Source organism: Globicephala melas, chromosome 12 (genome assembly GCF_963455315.2).
Source record: "Globicephala melas chromosome 12, mGloMel1.2, whole genome shotgun sequence".
Taxonomy (NCBI): domain Eukaryota; kingdom Metazoa; phylum Chordata; class Mammalia; order Artiodactyla; family Delphinidae; genus Globicephala; species Globicephala melas.
The window spans coordinates 36,285,224-36,304,976 of NC_083325.1; the positions used below are offsets into that span (position 1 = coordinate 36,285,224).

The window sequence follows — 19,753 nt, forward strand, 5'->3', positions numbered from 1 at the left end:
CCCCTCTTTTCTTGAAACATTTTCTTCATTTGGCTTTCAGGCCACACACATTCATGATTTTCTGCCCAGTTCTTCATCTGCAACTCCTCAGTCATCTTTGCTGCTTCCTCCACCTCATCCCCACCCTCTAAGCCTTCCAGTCCTGCAAGGCTCAGTCCTTGGACTCCCCACCCCCCTTTCACTCCCTAGGTGATCCTTATCTCATGGCTTTAATTACCAGCTATAAAGTGACAACCCTCAAATTTACCTCTTTTCTAGAGCTCTCCTCCACACTCATACATTCAGCTTCTCCATTTGAAGGTCCAAGTACAGTATCTCCAAAATTTAACTCCCCATTCTGCTCCCCCTAAACCTACTCTACCCAAGCCTTCCTGTGTCTCAGTAAATGGCAATTCCATGTTGCCAGTTGCACAGGCCAAAACCTCAGAGCCATCCTTACCGTTCTGTCTCTCTCACCCTCCTACCTAGTCCAACAGCAAGTTGTAGGTACAACTTTCAAAATATAATGTCAACATTTTTTCACTATTTCCCCTACAAAAACCCCTGGTCCAAGCCAGGATTCCAGCAACAGCCTATTCCCTCGTTTCCCTGATTCTACCCTTGCCCACCAGATTGGTCAACTTGACCCCTCAGCTCACACTCTCCAATGGCTTCTCATCCCCCAGAAAAAAAAAAAAAAAGCCACACTCCCAATATTCAATTACAAGGTTCTACACAATCTGGCCTGTCATCTCTCTGACCAACTATCTCCCACCCCCATCCCTCACTTGCTCACTGTGCTCTAGTGTCCGTAAGACATGTTCTTCCTCAGAGCAAGTAGCCATTGCCCACTCAGCCCCTGTTCTCAAATTGAGGCAGCTAAAGTTCTTATCTCCTGCAGGGTATGGAAGAGGCTAGAAAGAGTAGGAAGGGAAGATGAGGTTAGGTGGAAAATTATTAGGAATCTTACCTCAGGATGTGGGCAGATGGTGGGTCCTTGTAGCACCAGGATTTTCCCAGCCCAACCCGGCAGATGAGGGAGGCATGAAAGACCAGGGAGACTTCTAAAATGCCTGATGCTATCTTGGAAATTCTAGCCCAGCCACAAGACCCAGAATGATAGCCCCGAACATATAAGGGCAAGTACACACATCCACACCAGGTGACACTAAACCACAACCAGGACTAGAATAGACTTGCATAGCAGGACTCTATAGGCCAGCCACAAAAGCTCACCCTGTCACTTCATTAACCTCACAGCATTTTATGTGATTAAATTTTTTGGAGTCCACTTATCATGTTAGGGTCGGTTTTACTATACTTGCTATTCCTCCCGCCTAGAATGCTTTTTGCTCCAGATACCTGCATGGTGTACTCAATTTCTCAGTGAGGCCCTCTGGCTACCCAATGTAAAATGACACCACCACTGCCACACCCACACATTCCCTACTCCTGCTTTATTTAGCATTTTCCATCATTCAACGTACTATACATTTGTCTTACTTGCTTATTATCATCCTTCCCCACTAGAATATCCAGGAAGGCAAAGATTTTAGTCTGTTTCATTTACTGCTAAATACCTGGCACCTAGAACACTGCCTTACACATGGTAGAGGCTCAATACATTTTGTGAAACTAGAATTAACATTCTCTCACTGATGAAAACAGTAATGGTCTTAAATGAGATAAAGATACGATAAGATAAGATAAGATAAAATGTCTTAAAATGTAAACATTCTTTTCTACTCTAGAGCAGTTGGTTAAAAAATGAGTTACATTTTCACCTTCTATGATTGATTCCCTTTAAAAGACAATAGAGATGGAGGAATATGATAGATCAGCAGCAAAGACTGTAATTAGATTCCAATTCACACGTGTATCGTATCTTTATAATTACACATTTAAGAAATACAAATCTACACGTATATCATCTTTATAATTACGTACCTTTGTAAAAGAACTGCCTAATTTAACCAAGGGCACTGTAGGAAATTCCCGCTTTTCACTCATTGTCAGAGATCCTGCATTAAGGCTGTAGAGGTTTGACATCACAAGCAAGAGATCTGATGTGGTTTTGACAGGCAGAAAACGGCTCCTAGGAACATTAATACCTAGAGAGTTCTCAAAACTTTTAATGGCAGCCCCTACTGCAGTTTCCAACTGAATGACATTCAGGCCTCCATCCAAAGTCTGTAAGAAAGGGAGCAGGAGAGAGAAACAGAGATTTCAGCAACTTAGTTCCACATGGGCTAGCTAATACTTGGGGAGTGGTTTCAGAGATCCATTGAAGAAAACAGAATTTTGAGAACTGACATTTCTCAAGCCCCTACCATACGCCAGATGCTTATATATATGTGATCTTTTTCAGCTTCATAACTCTTCTCAGTAACATTTCTATTTTATGAGAAAGAACCGAAGGTTCAGAAAACCCACACAGATGCCTGTGACCGAAAGGCCTATCAGTACCAGAGCAACAGGACTGAGGTGGGCCCTTTACTTTTGGGCCCAGTGCTCTTGCCACTGCCACAGCCCAGGGTCAAGTAAGGGCACCATGGCTTGTCTGGCACACTAAAGGGATGGGTGTCGACTCTGAAAGACAGGGCCAGGAACTGAAGAAACTAACTAGGCGAAAAGCAGTGACCCATGGAATAGATGGGCCAGAGGGAGTGGGCAGTGGGTCTGTGTGTAGCATGCTGTGATCAGAACCAGGGAGTCTGATGGCCTGCAACTTTGGCTTACCTTTGGATTTACAATGATTTCCATGTCAATAGCATTCTGCTCCTGCAGTCTTTTAACTGCTGCAAGAGAGATCCATAGGTTGTTTGTATTAAATATTTTGAATTTTGATACAGATTTGAACTCATCAACATGTGCTTTTGGCACTTGAGCAATTTCCACCAGTCTCAATTTGCCTTCATACTGAGTGAGTGTCCCACCCTAGAAAGGCAGAGAAGAGTTAGTGCCTCCACATCTCTCCCAGTTACAGCCGTACTACATTGTTTACAGTCTACGAACGATATAGAAAAGACACTCGTGACAAAATGCCCCAGAAATAAAAAGCATTGGCAGTGATTTGATCTGTGATACAAAGCAACACATGTATTAAAGTAGAACCAAAGAAAATAATTCAGGTTGTCTGTCATCTTATACTGTATACACGCCCTCTTGTCCACAATAAAAGCCCTGGGAGTACATCAGAGTCTTCCTCACTTTCCAAAGATCTCCTACAAGAACAGACATTCCTCTTATTCTCAAACCACGGACCATTACCAAACAACCGATCCTACCACCTCACAACCCTGCTCTGACTACCTCTAAGATAAGGGGAGTAAAGTCAAGACAGGCACAAGTGGAGGGGAAGGTACCTCTGAGTGGCCTTAGCCTAGAGGCCATGGCAGTGTGGGAAGAGGGAAGGGACGTCTACTCATGTGTGAAGGGGTCATTTGCAAGAGGCATAGAACCCAGCCCCGGGACCAACCATATTAGTATTCACACATTGCCCACTTTTCTTACTCCCTGAGGGTGAGGAGAAAACCTTGTGTACCATTCCATCAAAGGCCAAGTGTCATCACCACTAAACATGCAAAGTGAAAAAAACAAATTTTTGCTTTGTATCAAACTGCTTTCTTTTTTTACAACAACAGATATTACAGTGATAAAAAAAATATACAGAGAGAAATACATATTATAGAAATAGTAAATTTTCATTAAAGGAATAATTAAATAAAAAATACTTAAGCACCAAACTAGAAGAATATTAATGGTTTGAACAAAGTTACTGAAAGTGTTTTCACATATGTTTCAGATTATCCTATAAATATATGTGGAATTGTTTTCAGTTAAAATTGCCCATACAGATTATTCAAAAAGTAAAGATGATTTTACTACTATTAAACCTGAATTTATATACACACTTATATCAGATGGAACTTAGGGTACTCTAGAGTACTATCCCACTTTGGCTTACAATGATGTTATCAAGTTTCTAAACACAGAAACTTTCCAATAAAAAGTTTGAACTATGAAATGTGAAGATGTGAATCCCCAAACTGCTTCCTCTCAGTATTTACCTTTACATCTGCACGTGTTTTATTTGTGACTTCCATGACAAATTCACAAGGTTTTCCATTGGGTGGGTTCATTAGATGATTAAGAATATAAAGATCCACGGTGGCACCCAGATTATCTATGTTGGACACAAAAATATACTCTTTGCCTTCTCCTATAAAGGTATCGAGCAAACCAGAGTTGTAGAAACTGGCGTAAATATCTCCATGACCCGGAGGGTACCAGGCTTCTGTATTTTCCCCTGAGAACGATACATTCTTTGCTACAGGTAGTAAAGATTCTTTATTAATCCTCGGGTACCTTAAAAAGAAAAAGTTCTTTTTCAGTATCAACTCTTTAGAGCATTCCAGACCTTCAAGTAAAATAATGCATTTAAAGTTAAATAAAACTTCCCTCCCTTTCAGTCTATCAGTAGTAATTTAATCATAAGTGAATCCATTTAAGAAAATCTCTCATTATCTGTGTTGACCCAAAAAATCAGCTTCCTAGATAGTAATATTTGCTGCAAAAAGAAAAGTATTCCATGGTCATGCAGATGGGAGGACACCCCATATTTTTAAGACATTAATATGTTTTATGACTTCTTAAGAGAGGAGAGACATATTAAGTAAATTTTCTCAAACTTATTTGGTGGTGGGATTGTTCTTTTCCCTGAAAACCTATTTGGGAAATGGTGTCCATTCTTACCAACAGATATATTCAGAAAATCAATAGCAGGTTAGTACTTTCGCAGAAAATCAACAGCAGGTTAGTACTCAGGGATGTCTGCTTCCTACCACTGGCGAGAACCAGAATCTCAGGCAGATTCTCTTTTAAGAAGTCCAAGTTACATAACCAGAGTGATTGCAACTATCACATATCTATTAACAAATGTTCAGCTTTTAAAGGCATTAAACACTTGCAGTCTTTGGCACTTGTACATCTTGAGGCTGCTCTGTTTAAACAAAACAAAGAAGTCCTTCTTTCCCAGGAATAACATCCCCCAGAGTTAATTCTTTTACTCCTTGTACCTGCTTTGATTAAAAGTGTAGATTTTCACACGACAGTGATTATACTTCTGTAGTATTTTTTTTGTATCTTCATCCGTGTTAAAAGAGTTCATTAGAACAAGAGGAACATCTGTATTGTAGGTTTTGTTCAAATGCTAGGGAAGAAAACGACAATCAGACTACCCAGACTTACTTTTCTTTTGCTTCAAAGTGTAAAATTAACTCTCCGTGGTTAATCACAAGATGTCCAAAATATCATCTATAAGTAGTAAAATATATAGATTTGCAATAAAATGTAACTATTTAGCATAAGACATTTTGCTAATCAATTCACCATGTACTTGCTCATTAAGTCACAACCCTATGAGATAGAAACTACTGTCTGCATTTTATGGATGGCTAAACTGAGGCCCAGAGAGGTGGCAGGTCGGTGGCAGAACAAGGACACCGCCCCCCTCACCCCCACAGTCTGACTCTGCAGCTGTGTGCCCAGCCACAATGCCCTATGGCCTTGCTGGATGGGCAAACACAGACTAAGCATTTACTCTGTGTCCAAAGCACTGTGGAGATGAAAATACAAATGTTACAAAGACACGTCTCCCTATTCTCAGGATTCATGTTAAGAACTGTAATTTCACCCCAACTGAAATCTTTTCCATCTCTAGAAAGAGCTAAGAGGCAACAGAGTGAGAAGAAAATAGGATATTAGAAGTCAGACTGTCCTATGTTCAGAGTTTGATTCTGCACTTACTAACTAGCTAGGGAAACTTGGGCAAGTAAATCAACCTCTCTGTGTCTTGGTTTCCTCATCTGTAAAATGGGGATGATAATAGTGCTTATCTCACAGAGTTGTGGAGAGGAACAAATGAGTCAATTCATGTAAAGAGCTCAGAATAACACTTGGTGTACAGTAAGTGCTGGATAAACGTTAGCCACTATTATTGTGGTTGATGGCACCGTATGAGACACTAGGGATAAAGAGATGAAAAAGATAGGGCCACTGCCCCTGAAGAGCTTATGGTCTATGATTAATGACTTTATGGACTATGATCAAGAGAGACGCCAACAACAGTTCTTAGCATCCACGGTGCCCAACCAGATACATGAAATTTTCCCCAGCCTCCCAAAAGAGGTTAATAAAGCCAGATCATCCCAGCTATGATGAAGGCTACCAGAAGACAGACAGCGGGGAGAGAGGTGGGGAAATGAAAGGAGAATCCGAAGAGATCCAGAGATTTCAGCGCCACAAATGCTATTTAAAGATCAAAAGCTTTTACATCACCCTAAGGCTTTGCTCTTAGAACACCAAACCTTTTCTATACACTAATAAAGAGACTAAAGGTAGCAAGCTCCTTGACTAGTTCAAATCTACGTCTGTTATTTTATAAGGTAACATTTACAATACCCTAAAAACTAAAAATGATTTTGTTAGCTCGTGAGAAAGGCTAACAGCTACTACTCACTTCGATTTGCTGAACGGTCAGATCCAGAAAGGTATTCTCATTCCTCACACCAATCAGACTCTTCGGGCCTTTGCAGCCCATGCTGGTTCCCAAACCACCATTGAGTTTCACCACCACCAGCTTGTTCAGCACAGAAGATATGTTATCAGGTAAGCCCCTGGCCTTTATCTTCTCATAGGGTTGAATCTGAAATTAAAAAAAAAAAAATTATAGAATAATTCAAACAGCTTTATAAAAGGTTAAACCAAATCAATACCAAGGTTATTTCCATGCTTCCTTAAAGAGGTCTGCTTTCTCTGTAGAAAGTTTCAACTACATTTCCTTTAATGTCCAGGGCCCTTCTGGTTCAAAATCAAGTTCTCATCGGCAACTTCCCTTGCACAGAGAAGTAGTTCAGCAGTTCATTTACAGTACAATGGAGTACAAGAGGGGGAAAAGTTACAGTCTACAAATATTTGTCTGGCTGGTGAGAACACCCAAGTCTCGTGGACTACCTTCAAAAACTCAGAATTCTCAATTTGCATCAACATAGCAAATAGGGTGCACAAAACTCATCAAATCTGTGACTATTTCTGGTACACTATGAATCTACTTCAGTTCTGGAGAAGTATATATACGATCACACAGTTCTTGGTAATACATTCATGCTATTCCTGGAGACAGTGCCAAATACTCAAAACAAGCTAACAGTACCTGCTCTATTATGGTTCACAAGGGTGTGATTATTGCAATCTGAAAGTCTTTTTTTTTAAATTTTTTTAACAAAAGCAAGTTTGCCTGAAAGAAAATGAGTTGTGTAAACAGTAAAACAAGTTCGAAATGAGCATAGAACCTTCACCTTCGATTCATCCCTCACAGGGAAGGAACAGTGACACAGTGGAAGCTCAAATTCTTCTGTTTAAAGAAGAGGCACAAGCAAGTCTAAACATCTTATAACAAGAATGAAAGTTTTTAAAAAGATCACAGTATATTTTCTATCCATTTACAGAAGAACATTTGTTGTTATTTTTCTTTAATGAAATAAGTCATCAAATGTACTCTTTGGTTACATGATGGTGGAGGATAGATAACACTTGAGGGGACTGAAAAAATAAAACCCTATCATACACTTTGCTGTTTTCATGTTCTACTACATGTAGGTGTGTGTGATGGTGTGTGTGTGTATGTGTGTGTGTATGATGAATAAAGTCTATGATTGGAAAAGGAGTTGATGGGCTCACATTTCAGTGATTAGGCTGTGAAGGCAAAAATCCCTTTATACTTGGTCAAAAATACAAACATGTCAAATGTGGATTCCTGGCCACACACTTCAAGTATCTATTATTGAGAATTTCTTAGGCACATTATATCTACTCAAAAGAGTCATTAGCGGGTTTCCCTGGTGGCGCAGTGGTTGGGAGTCCGCCTGCCGATGCAGGGAACACGGGTTCGTGCCCCAGTCCGGGACGATCCCACATACCGCGGAGCGGCTGGGCCCGTGAGCCATGGCCGCTGAGCCTGCACGTCTGGAGCCTGTGCTCAGCAACGGGAGAGGCCACAACAGTGAGAGGCCCGCGTAACGCAAAAAAAAAAAAAAAAGTTGTTAGCAAATGGGACCAAGCCAATTATTTTCCAATTATCTTTTAAAAGCCAAGAATTTCCATTTCCATTTAGCAGTTTTTTTGTTTTTTTGTTTTTTTAATTGGCTGTGTTGGGTCTTCGTTGCTGCGTGTGGGCTTTCTCTAGTTGCGGCGAGTGGGGGCTACTCTTCGTTGCAGTGCACGGGCTTCTCATCGCAGTGGCTTCTCTTGTTGTGAAGCATGGGCTTTAGGCACACAGGCTTCAGTAGTTGCAGCACGTGGGCTCAGTAGTTGCAGTGCACGGGGCTCAGTAGCTGTGGCTCAAGGACTCTAAAGCATAGGCTCAGTAGTTGTGGCGCACAGGCTTAGTTGCTCCGCGGCATGTGCGATCCTCCCGGACCAGGGCTCGAACCCATGTCCCCTGCATTGGCAGGCGGATTCTTAACCACTGCGCCACGAGGCAAGTCCCTAGCGGTTACTTCTGACTTCCCAGAAAAGAGTCTGATATTTACAGAAGCCTCACAAGGGTGTGAAAATCAATTTAACTGAAAACCCCTAGTTCATGTATTCATTTTAGGTAAAACTGTTTTAGTACGGAAATATTTTTACCTATTTAATGTTTCTTTGAATACACTTTAAAAAGAAAACAGAATACACAGAGCAAATATTTTTTCTACATATGGTGAGACAGGCCTATGTTTTCCAATTTCACCTAAAAATACTTTGATTGTGAAATATCACACATACAAAAGTTTATAAAATACACATACAGGGTAGAAAGAATAACCTAAATTTAAAAAGAATACTGCCATAGCATAGAAGCCTGCATGCATCTGTCCCTGATCATATTCCTCTTCCACCCCTAGTGGTAACAACCACCTTGACTTTGGCTCCCTGTAGTTTTACCACCTATGTATGCATTCGTAATGATAACAATATTTTACTTAATTTTATTTGTCTCTAAACTTTTAAATAAGTTGAATCATACTATAAAGTATCCTCGTGACTTGCTTCTTTAATTCAATGTTATGTTTTAAGAATTATTCACATTAATGCATGTAGCTATAATACATTCACTTTTCACTGCCATGTAGTATTCAGTTTACGTATCCACTGAGAGACAAAATTGTCATTATTCACAGATATGATTTTACATGTAGAAAAATCCAAAGACCTCACAAATAAATTGTTAGGATAATGTAAGCATAGCAACATTGAAGATACATGGTCAGTATTAAAAAAAACAACAAAAAACACTGCTTTTAGGGACTTCCCTGGTCAAGCATTTGTTAAGAATCTGCCTGCCAATGCAGGGGATATGGGTTCGAGCCCTGGTCCAGGAAGATCCCACATGCCGCCAAGCAACTAAGCCCGTGCGCCACAACTACTGAGCCTGAGCTCTAGAGCTGGTGAGCCACAACTGGTGAGCCCACGTGCCACAACTACTGAAGCCTGCGCGCCTAGAGCCTGTGCTCCACAACAAGAGAAGCCACCGCAGTGAGAAGCCCGCGCACCGCAACAAAGAGTAGCCCTGACTCGCCGCAACTAGAGAAAGCCCGCGCACAGCAACAAAGATCCAACGCAGCCAAAAATTAAAAAAAAAAAAAAAAGCCACTGCTTTTGGAGCCCTTGTGCACTGTTGGTGGGAATGTAAAATGGTGCACCTGTTAAGGAAAAAAATATGGTGGTTCCCAAGAAATTAAAAATAGAATTATCATATGATCCAGCAATTCCACTTCTGGGTATATCCCCAAAGAACTGAAGGCAGACTCTCAAGAGATGTTTGTATACTCACCTTCTTAGCAGCAGTATTCACAATAGCCAAAAATGGAAGCAACTCAAATGTCCATCAACAGATGAATGGATTAAAAAAAATGTGGTATATACACACATGGAATACTTTTCAGCCTTAAAAAGTTAGGAAGTTCTGATACATACCACAACATGGATGAACCTTGAAGACATTATATTAAGTGAAATAAGCCAGTCACAAAAAGACAAATACTTGTATGATTCTACTTACATGAGGCACCTAAAACAGTCAGATTCAGAGACAGAAAGTAGCAGGATGGTTAACAGGAACAGGGAGTTGCTGTTTAATGGGTTGAGAGTTTTAGTTTTGCAAGACCAAAGAGTTACGGAGGTTGGTTGCACAACAATATGAATGCACTTAACAATACTGAATTGTATGCTTTAAAATGTTTAAAGGTGGTAAAAAATTAACTGCTTCTATATGTAAAAAAATTACAAAATAAAATTGATTTAAAGTGTCTTTTATAATAAAACCATCAAAAATAGCAAATAGCAAATATCTAGCAGTAAATCTAACAAAAGATACGTAAGATTATACACAGAACACATTTTTGAGAAAAATTAAAAGACTTAACTAAATTCAGGGATTTATTTATCATGTTTGTAAATTAGAAGACTTGCTAATGTAAAGATGTTAATTCTCCCCAAACTGATCAATGCAATCCTAATAAAAATCTCAAGAGTTTTTTGTGTGGTAACTGACAAGCCAATTTAATGTATGTATGAAAACACAAAGGGCCAGGAAGAGCCAAGACACTCTCAAAGAAAACCTTAAGTCGGAGAACCAGCTTTATAATTTATAACATTCTTTTTTTTAAAACCGTAGTAAATATGTATAGCATAAAATTTGCCATCTTAACCATTTTTCAGTGTACAGTTGAGTAGTATTGAGTACATTCACATTATTGTGCAGCCAATCTCCAGAACTCTTTCATCTTGCAAAACTGGAGCTATACTCATTAGAAGACAACTCCCCACTCCCTCCTTTCCCCAGCCCCTGGTGATCACCCTTCTACTTTCTGTCTCCATGAGTTTGATTACTCTGGGTGCCTCAGACAAGTAGAATCATACAATATTTGTCTTTTTGTGACTGACTTATTTCACTTAGCACAATGTCCTCAAGGTTTATTTAGCATTCTTTTTTTAAAGTGGCTTATACGTTTGAGAAGATTCCAAATTAATGCAGGTTTTTCCAGAAACATGTTTTTATTTAATAAAGTTGATGTGTGTGTATGCAACAGATCTGACAGAAGGCAGGATTGATATGAAGAACTGGAATACAGGTACAGGTTGGCAAATTCTATGGCAAATTGAGCCTTATATAAGTTATTTATTCCATTTGCAGGTATTAAAACTGGAATAGAATACATGTTCTGAAGTCTTAGTTTAGTAAATCAGAAAATGGATTCTCTTTATTTGAATTTAATGAACATAACAATACTCTCTTAACTTTGAATTAAAAGAATGAAAACTACAGGTGTACCACAGTTCTAAAAGTATAAATCTAAGAAAATGCTGATCTTTCGGATACATATGAAAACAGGACAGAATGGCAGGGCTTGGGATTTCAGACACTGCTCAACACCTGAGTTGTGAATTTACTAGTATCTCTGAGGGATAGGCAGCCTGTCATTTCAAGGCAAAAACTTTACAAAAATGTAAACAATGTAAAAAGAAATTTAAGTATGTAGTCAAAAGATCAATAGTATGGCATTTTTTTCACTGTCACTCTCCAGACAGTGCTAAATGCAGCTGAGGAACTGAAGTTTTTATTTAATATTAAATGTAAATCAACACACATGGCTAGTGGCATGTGCAGTTCTAGATGGTCTGTTAAAAAAAAATCAACTGAGGGATGAGAATTATGTTTCAATTCGTTTTAATAAAACTCTGCCAAAATCCTTCTTTGTTCAATACAATCTTTTTTCTTTCACTTTAATGACACTGACATCACATCACAAGACATTCAACCAAACACATAAACACAACGTTTGAGTGTATTAGATATCTTTAGGAAGAATATAATTTCCTTTTTGAGCCAACAAATGTTTACACAAATTTAAATAATAATATCAGGCAGAATAATGTAAACTGGATTATATCTTAATTCTACGCTTTGAAGAACTGTTTGGTATACTAACACTCACAGCATTAAACAAAGTGAGGTTTAGGAACCATTTTTAGAAAAAGTACTAATAGGGATTTTTCACCTCCTGTGCAGATGAATTAAAAACCAAATGTCAACCTTGTTGCCTTAAAGTTTCACCAAGAGAAAAAAACCCTCCAAAGTCATGTATGTTCATGATAAAACATCTTTGATCCACATACCATAAAGAATATAAAGTATTTAGAGAAAAAATACGTTTTGTTCCCACTAAACAATCTTCAAAACATGCATTTTACTAGAATGCTTTAAGAAGACAATTCCTTATGACTGAGTCTATGGAGGCTAAACAAATTTTTTCTCGTATCCCCCAAATTTATTCTATAATGGTGATAAATAAAAGGTCTCAGCCTCATAATGATTTTAACACTAGGCCACTTGGCCTTCAGCCAAAAGGTATATTAAGTATACTTTTAGTTTTAATTCAAATCTTCCCAAGACTGGTATCTTAACTTGAGTTTAAATTTAAAATGTACTTCTGAATTACTTTTCAAATATTTGGAGTGAAATAAAACAAGCTGATCCAAGCATAACACTAAATTCCAAAACCGAGCTAATGAAGACTTTTGGGTACAGGCCCAGGCAACTCACAAGTAGAAAGACTTGTTTACCATTCAGGTTAGGGCCCAGAATTCTCTGTGAAGTGCCATATTTAGAACCTTGTACCCCAAGTTAAGTGGGCAGGGAGTCACCCTACAAATGTCAAGGAACCATGGTTCTTTAGATGGTGCTTTTAGTAACACCTACTTGCCTTGCTATATCTAATTCTTAAAAGCAGTTAGCTAATTAAATACCAGTACCACTGAGGAATTGACTGTTAACAAGAAAAGGACTATGGAGAGAAAGGGAAGAAGTCACAAGGTGTGAAGTAACAAGGTACAGCCAGGGGAAAGATGTCCAGAGTCATCAAGTTAGTGTTGCTGTTCGAAGGCTCCACTTTTACTTAGGTTTCGACTTACACCCACAACACTCCCACACGCAGACACAGACACACAGAAAGGCACCAATTGTGTGAGTCCAGGAAGCCAGGACACTTTTGGTCTACAGCTTTTTACAGGTTAAATTAGGTGGTAAGCTCAGCTTCCCATCACACAAATCACCCTACATGCCAACACAAGTTCTCTCTGTTGGTGATGCTATCCACACCCTCCACCAGGGACCTCACCAAGCAATCCCACAGAGCTCGGTTTATTTCCACAAGCCAAGGGGACCTGTGTTAGAAGGTTGCTTGGTAACAGCTGAAGTTTTGCTGGACACACCTAGTCACAGAAACATTATTAGACCTGTGCTCCACTTTCTCCTCCTCAGCTCTCCCAGGAGAATGCACAAAGACATCCACTCAGGCAAAGATGGAAGGTGTTGGGAGACAACAGGGAGTACCATGCACTGCCGGATGTGGCCTTGATATTACTCTGATTGAATCACTTTAGTCAGTGACTAGTGCTATCTTTGTGCTTTCAATCCTGATCACCCTGTTTCTCTTTCATGTCTCTATTCAGACATGAATAGAATTCAGTATTCTAAGAAGACCTCTGCTGCACGTAAATATACAGCAGGGCAACCCCTACAGGTGAGGTGGGCATGAGACTCCCTCAAAATACGCAGCGGAGACGAGGCCACTCATGTTCTCTTCTCACTGGGAGAAAAGCATGGGTCAAACACCCAACTTCCTCTGGGGAATGAACAAAAGAAAGTAGTTGGCAATCTATGAAAGAACATACTTTAAACAACATTCTTCCCTCTAGGATGTCAATCTAGTTTTTCTGCAGAAACAAAGATTTTTAAAAAGATCATTTAAAAACTGTCTAACGTGATCTGTATCTTGCCAAGTCTGCTCACAACTTACTTTCCAGTTATCAGAAAAGCTGAATTCCTCACACCGTCATGGAGACATGTTCCCATTAGCAACAGTATAACCTGGTTCTTGGTAGCATATTCGTGCTATTCCTGGAGACGGTGCCAGACAAGCTAACAGTGCTGCCCTGTTACGGTTCACAAGGGTGTGATTATTGCAATTCGAAATTTTTTTTTTCAACAGAAGCAAGTTTGCCTGAAAGAAAAGAGCTGTGTAACAGTAAAAAAGAGTTTGAAATGACGCTCCATATGTACAGGAAGTGTTCCAAGAACATCAGCTTATTCACCAAACCCTCACTGCACAGCCTTTGTGTACCAAGGCTCACATTGTCTCTTTACTTCACATTTCTAAAGGTAATGACCAAAATCTGGGTCATTTGAAAGCTCCTACCAATTAATTTAAAGACAGAAAAATCATACCTAATCCAGAGATTTGTTTTCTCATTCAGGAAAAGCCGGCAAATCATGTACATTATCACATACTCCACCAACACACTTGCCAACACCCCCTCGGCCACCAAGATACGCCCAACTGCTATTCATAGAGCAAATAAAGCCATCCTCTATGGGGAATGCCCTCAACCTTCTGCCACCAGATCAGATCCTCGGGACCTCCCTGCATCTCCACCTCTGCTGCTTCCCCTTCCTTCTCGTCACAGGAAGAGCTGTCCCCCACCCTAAGGCAATCTCTCTGCCAGTGCCCATCTCAAGATCCCCGTTTCATCAATCTTCCAGTCTCAGCATCAACCTCTCCTTCTCTATTCCTTTCCATCATCATGAACAAATTCAAATATTTGACATCTAAAAAGTAAAGAAAACAGCAATGCATACACTCACTCATCCCTTTCCATACTCACATCCCTCTTTTCTCCATCTTCTTAAAGGCAAAGCTTCTTGAAAAAGTTGCTGCACTCACCTCTACTTCCTCACCTCCCTTTCACTCGCTCACCTGCTGCAATCTGGTTTTCTCCATAGTTCAATGAACTGCTCTTACCAAGGTCATCAACATCCTTCTAATTGCTAAATCCTATCCATAACATCAGTACTTCTCTAACCGTGCTCTCAGCTGCATTTGACACAATTGACCACTCCCTAGATCTTGAAATGCTCTATCCTCCTTGACTTCTGAAACATCGCATTCTATTTTCCTCTTCTTTCTTCCTGTTCCTTTTCAAGCCCCTTCTCAGTAGACCTCCTCTTTCCAGCAATCTGCTCCTGTCTCTACGGCACCAAGACACACCCAACTGCCAAGCCAAGAGCTTGCTTACATCTGATCAATGATCGAGTCCTGTCAGCCTCAGGAAACTGTCTCTGTTGTCACAGCCGGCATCCCACCCACCTCTCACCTATGTTACTGCAGTGGTCTCTACGGTCTCCTTACCTCCCTCCAACCCACCCTCTACCTTGCAGGTGGTGATCTTCTGGAAAATAAAATTTGAAGATGTTTCTCTCCTGATTACGTCATTCACAAAGCAAAGCAATGACATGGCATGGCAGAGATCATTAGCTGCCTACCCCAACATCATTTTTCCCCTTCTGTTTCAGAACCCTGATTGTCAGCTGGGCACATCATCACCCCCCAAAAAAGACCACATTTCCAGCTTCCCTTGCAGCAGGTATTTGTGCCAAAGTGCTGGTCACTGTGATTAACTGGAAGTGAGTTGAAAGATTTCCAGAAAGTCTCTGTGAAAGGGCAGAGGTTGTGCCCTTCTTCCCCCTTCCTGCTGTTTGGAACGAAGACACGATGACTAGAGTTCATTCAGGTGGCCACCGGGGACCATAAGGAGATATGGTGAAAATAGCAGAGTGGCAAGACAGAGAAGCGCAGGCTCCTGATAACCACCAGGTTGCCATACTAGCTCTGGATTGTATCTCTCTACATTTACTCTATTATTTTGAGTTTCACTACTAAATGTAGCTGAATTGAATCCCAAACAGAAGACGTGGTATACAAGGTCCATAATGATTTGGCCCTTTTTTCCTCTGCTCTCCTACTCTCCCTACACACTGTTCTCCACGGACATGCAGCGTTGGGCTCTCTAATGTGCCACATCTCTTGCTTGCAAGTCTCTGCACTTTCCCCCTCATGCAAACTCACTTCACCAAATGCCTTTTCTTCATCTTACACATCTCAGTTCAGAGCAGTGATTCTCAGGCTTTATGAGCTATCAGTCACTTGTGAAAATCAGATGTTAATGGACTCTCAGGAAAGTGCAATGCCATCCCCCCAAAAAAACAAAACTTCACTACTGTGGAAATTTCACAGCATATAATAATAATCTTTATAAGAGATGCTGTTTATTTCCCAGTGAAAGTTAACATGCAAATAAAGCAAAAAATAAACTAACTCTCCAAACTGAATTTCAATGAAAAGGCTTCTGTTTGGCTTGAATTAGAAGTTGACACTGTAGATGGACTTTGAGATGCCTGCCATCTTTAACTGCCATTCAATTTTGACTTTCTTTTTTGATGATCTTGAGTACTAAAAACCTCAACTCTCTCCAAGGCAAGCTCTCACAGCTTGCTCTGTCAGTTGAATGCAGGCTTATGCTACGAACACCAGAATTCTCCAAGACTTCGAGAACTCAATGGCTCGTACATTTTCTGTATCTTCAAAAGTCAGTAAGGTCATCTTCGGTGAAGTCTGCCTTACTCATGCAGGATTGCACCATCTTTGATGCAACGCTCACAGATGCAGAAGAGGATGAATGCCAGTGTATGTGGTGCTTACTCTCCTCTGCAGTAGCAGGTCCAGAAGTGCTGGCTGGCATCACAGATACTACTGTGTACACAGCACCAAGACTTTTCTTCCAGCACAAGTTTTGTTTGGCTTGGAAACTTCATCATTTTAAAAACATTTCCAGAAGAGGTTCATAAATAACAATTCCTCTTTGAGGGCACCAGCAGGCACATAATGGATGAAAAACAGTACTCTGGCTGCCCTGAGAAATGTCTGAAATTGCAAGGACATGCTAAAGGGAAATGATGTAGCTGCTGTTTCCTCCATGACCTGATTCAAATCATTTTAATAAACTACATCAATTCCAGCATGAATTTTATCATTTGACAAAAAGATTGCTCCAGAACTGAATGAGGCAGGATAGTAAAGTAGCTAAGAGCACAGGCTTTTAGCCAGGCTGCCTGGGTTTGGATCCTAGGTTCCACTGCTTATTATGGCAAATTATTTTTCTGTTCAAAGTCTTTTTCATCTACTTCATTGATCTGTTATGAGGATAAATGAGACAATATGTGCGAAGTGCTAAGCAAAATGTGTGGCCCACAGTAAGAACACAGGTGCTGGCTGTGCTGTCACTACATCACTGATCCAGACACACTCTCCACCCCACCCCACACTTGAACATTTCTGAAACCAGGATGCATCATACAACCAATGGGATCTGAAAATTAATGGGTTGCACTTTTTTTCTTTCTTAGTTTTACATAAAAGGTACAACTTATAATCAATGGCACAAATTTGATAAAATATGGCAAAAAAAATTTGATAAAACTGAATTTCTCTCTCTGCTCCGGGTCACAAACCAGCTCAGTGATCTCCCAGGTATGGGTTCCACCCCGTCTCTCTCCAGTTATGTGTAGCTTGAGGATAGTTTAAGACAGAGGCCAAACAAACTATAGCCTGTGGGATAGTCAGACCTGCCACCTGTTTTCACAGGGTGTTGCTGGAACACAGCCGCTCTCGCTAATTTACATGTCGTCTATGGCTGCTTTTATGCTACCATGGCTGAGGTGAGCTATCGTGACAGAGACTACACAGCCTACAAAGCCTAAAATATTCGTCATCTGACCCTTTACAGAAAAGGTCTGCCAAACCCTGGTTTAAGACGGTCTTCTATGGTTTTGATAATATCTCTGCCTTTCCAAACTTTGCTCCTCCTAACCTGGCTCCATGCTGCCTGATGACTTCTCAGGATGGCCAGAGAGCAGGCGCTCCCTCAGGCCGTGTCAGCTTGCGGTTCCGCTGGCAACAATGCTGCCACAGAACAATCCCCCAGGCTTTTGTATCCCCGCTTATTCATCCAAGAAAGCAAAACCAAGGATGTGTAGTTGGTAGCAGAACTCAGCAATTTTCAAAACAACAGAAGGAAAACCTAAGATTAAAAAGTCTTTTATCTACTTATATGAGGTACCTAGAGTAGTCAAATTCATAGCGACAGAAAGCAGAATGGTGGTTGCCACGAGCTTGGGGAAGAGGGAAATGGGAGTTGTTGTTTAATGGGTATAGAGTTTTGGTTTTGCAAGATGAAAAAGTTCTGGAGATTGGTTGCACAACAATGGGAATATATTTAACCCTACTGAAGTGTACACTTAAAAATGGTCAAGATGGTAGATTTTATGTTATGTGTATTTTACCACAATTAAAAGAATTTTTTAAAAAGTTAGTCTTTTGTGTGGGTGTGTATGTGCAGGTACACATATACACCCTGTCAAGGTGTCAGAGAACCACATAGCAAAATCGCTTTCTGTGACACTCATATGACCAGGAGGGAGTCTGACAAAGCCCCCACTTCCTGCTTCAGGTACTACCAGCTTCTATCAGTAATTATTACACTGTCTCCAAATTGTCTGTTCAGTGCTCCGTATCTCCAGGAAGGCAGTAACTGCCATATGGTACTCCCCCTACCGTATCTATCACCTTTAATTATGTGTCATGCTCATTAGCGGCACTCACATATTTGTTGAGTAAATAAGTGAATAAATGAATGGAACAAACAGCTATTAATAAATGAAATCCATTCTCTGGAACTTATTTCTTGTCTTATTAAATACTAAGTTTCAAACAAAAGTGGTGTCATCACTAATTAGAAACCTGATTACAAACATCATTATTTTAATTTTAAAAAAAGTACTGAATTAGCCAACACTATATACAATTCTGATAAAGAAAACCTAAATCTAAGACTTTGCGCTGCATAAAAAATCATTTTTACAGGCCATAATATTAGTGTAGTAATTATAAAATGATCCCTCTGTGATAGGAAACAAACAGAACGATCACATACTAAACATTATAAGCTAAGCCTGGAAAAGTACATTTCCTAAGAAAGTTCTTTCGTCTTCTTTCACTTAAGAAATTATAAGAACACAAGACAAACTATCAAATCAAGTACATATTTTAATTGTGCCAGCTATTGATATTAACTCCCACATCTTTGTTTCTTTTTAAATTAATTTTAATTATTCTAAATTACATGTCAACTAGACCTTACAGACAGGAAAACTGGGTAATTTTTCCAGTAGTGGAGGAAATCAACTGTCCTTTTCATACACTGAGTCCACACATGTCCAAAAGCAAAAATTTGTAAGACGGAGTAAGTAAACAGGTCCTTTCAAAGAAAAAGTCAGAAATCTTGGCAACAACACTGCTTTCTAAACAATTACACTCATCAGCACCAACCCAATAACTCATGCACAATATCCTTCACTACAATCTGCTACCTCAGTTACTAAAGTCAACCTTAATAAAAATCTCAGAAAGAACTATTACCAGGAGCTAGAATCATAAAAATCACTTATTTTCATCTTAAGTCTCATATTGCCCTCTCAGGGGAGCCAAACTTGAATACTGTGCCTTTTTGTTACATAAAGGTAAGGATCATAGCAATTCAAAGTCCAACGACCAATTATTACAAATAAAAGGATGGCTCCATATTAAATTAATACAAACAACTAACATAATGCAAATAAGCCAAAGAAAAAATTCAACCTAATAATCAAATAAAATTTTTAAAATTTTTCATCTCAACTGGCAAATATTTTTTAAAACAATAATACTCAATGCTTTAATAAATGTAGCAAGACTGACAATAGACTGTAGGTCTCTACTCAATGCTAATTCAGAGAGGT

The 19,753-nt window shown here is 39.8% G+C and overlaps 1 protein-coding gene across 4 annotated transcripts in view; it reads right to left on the reverse strand.

Annotated features, from left to right (window-relative positions):
• Positions 1 to 19,753, reverse strand: part of UGP2 (UDP-glucose pyrophosphorylase 2) — a 54,753-nt gene that overhangs the window by 2,280 nt on the left and 32,720 nt on the right. For all 4 annotated transcript variants that reach the window (XM_030877372.3, XM_030877374.2, XM_060309939.2 and 1 more), the window contains exons 4-8: positions 6,500 to 6,685; positions 5,058 to 5,191; positions 4,050 to 4,347; positions 2,719 to 2,916; positions 1,927 to 2,169 (exon numbers count right to left, since the gene is read on the reverse strand). In XM_030877372.3, the coding sequence (XP_030733232.3) occupies positions 1,927 to 2,169; positions 2,719 to 2,916; positions 4,050 to 4,347; positions 5,058 to 5,191; positions 6,500 to 6,685 (1,059 nt within the window). The remainder of the gene's footprint in view (positions 1 to 1,926; positions 2,170 to 2,718; positions 2,917 to 4,049; positions 4,348 to 5,057; positions 5,192 to 6,499; positions 6,686 to 19,753) is intronic.